The 929-nt window shown below is 41.8% G+C and overlaps 1 protein-coding gene across 1 annotated transcript in view; it reads left to right on the plus strand.

Annotated features, from left to right (window-relative positions):
* LOC119590329 (craniofacial development protein 2-like) overlaps positions 1-779 on the plus strand; it is a 29,082-nt gene extending 28,303 nt beyond the window's left edge. Inside the window, exon 3 of the mRNA XM_037939002.1 lies at positions 3-779. Within this exon, the coding sequence (XP_037794930.1) occupies positions 3-779 (777 nt within the window). The remainder of the gene's footprint in view (positions 1-2) is intronic.
* Positions 780-929: the final 150 nt, after the last annotated feature.

Consider the following 929-nt stretch of genomic DNA (forward strand, 5'->3'; position numbering starts at 1 on the left):
AGAGTGATAAGAAGGTGGAGAAAGTGATGGTGTTTGGGACAGTAAATGTGGGAAGTCTCAGTGGTAGAAGCATGGAACTAGTCGATGTGATGGAGCGCAGAAGTATCGGTAATGGATATAAGTTGTTTTACTATGGTACGAACAACAGACGAAATGGGGTTGGAATCATCTTGGACCCAGAGATGAAGAAGAACGTATTAGAAGTGAATCGAAAATTGGACAGGTTAATGAGAGTCAAGATACAAGTGGAAAATAGGATTATCAACATTGTCAGTGCCTATGCGCCTCAAACAGGATGCGAGGAAGAGGAAAAGGAAGAATTTTGGGACAATCTCGGACGTGTTATACAGAATGTACCACCATTAGAAGTACTGTGGGTGGGTGGTGATTTGAATGGACGTGTGGGCGAAGTCAATACAGGATCTGGTGAGTGCATGGGTAGGCATGGAGTGGGTATATGTAATGTCGACGTTGACCGTATTGTAGGCTGGGTAACAGCAGGAGGTATGGCATTAGTCAACACATACTTCATGAAACTAGAACAACAGAAGATTACCTACAAAAGTGGCAATAATAATACACAGATAGATTGCATAGCATGCAGGAGGCAACAACTAAAGGATGTATTCGATTGCAAAGTCCTACCAGGTGAGAATGTGCATAGGCCCCTAATTTGCAAGATCAAAATTAAAACTATCAAATCCATACAGCAGAAAGGAATACGAAAAATGAAATGGTGGAAACTCAAAGAAAGTGAGTGTCGAGAGAAATTTGTGTAAAATGTAGAGATGGAGTTAGAAAAAGGGGAAAGAAATTGGGAGACCGTCAGTGACAAAATTAGAAAAAGTGCAAAGGAAACGCTTGGGGAAAGTTCCGGGAATAAGAAAGAAGATAAGGAGACCTGGCGGTGGAACGAAGAGGTACAGTTG

Source organism: Penaeus monodon, chromosome 27 (assembly GCF_015228065.2).
Source record: "Penaeus monodon isolate SGIC_2016 chromosome 27, NSTDA_Pmon_1, whole genome shotgun sequence".
NCBI lineage: Eukaryota > Metazoa > Arthropoda > Malacostraca > Decapoda > Penaeidae > Penaeus > Penaeus monodon.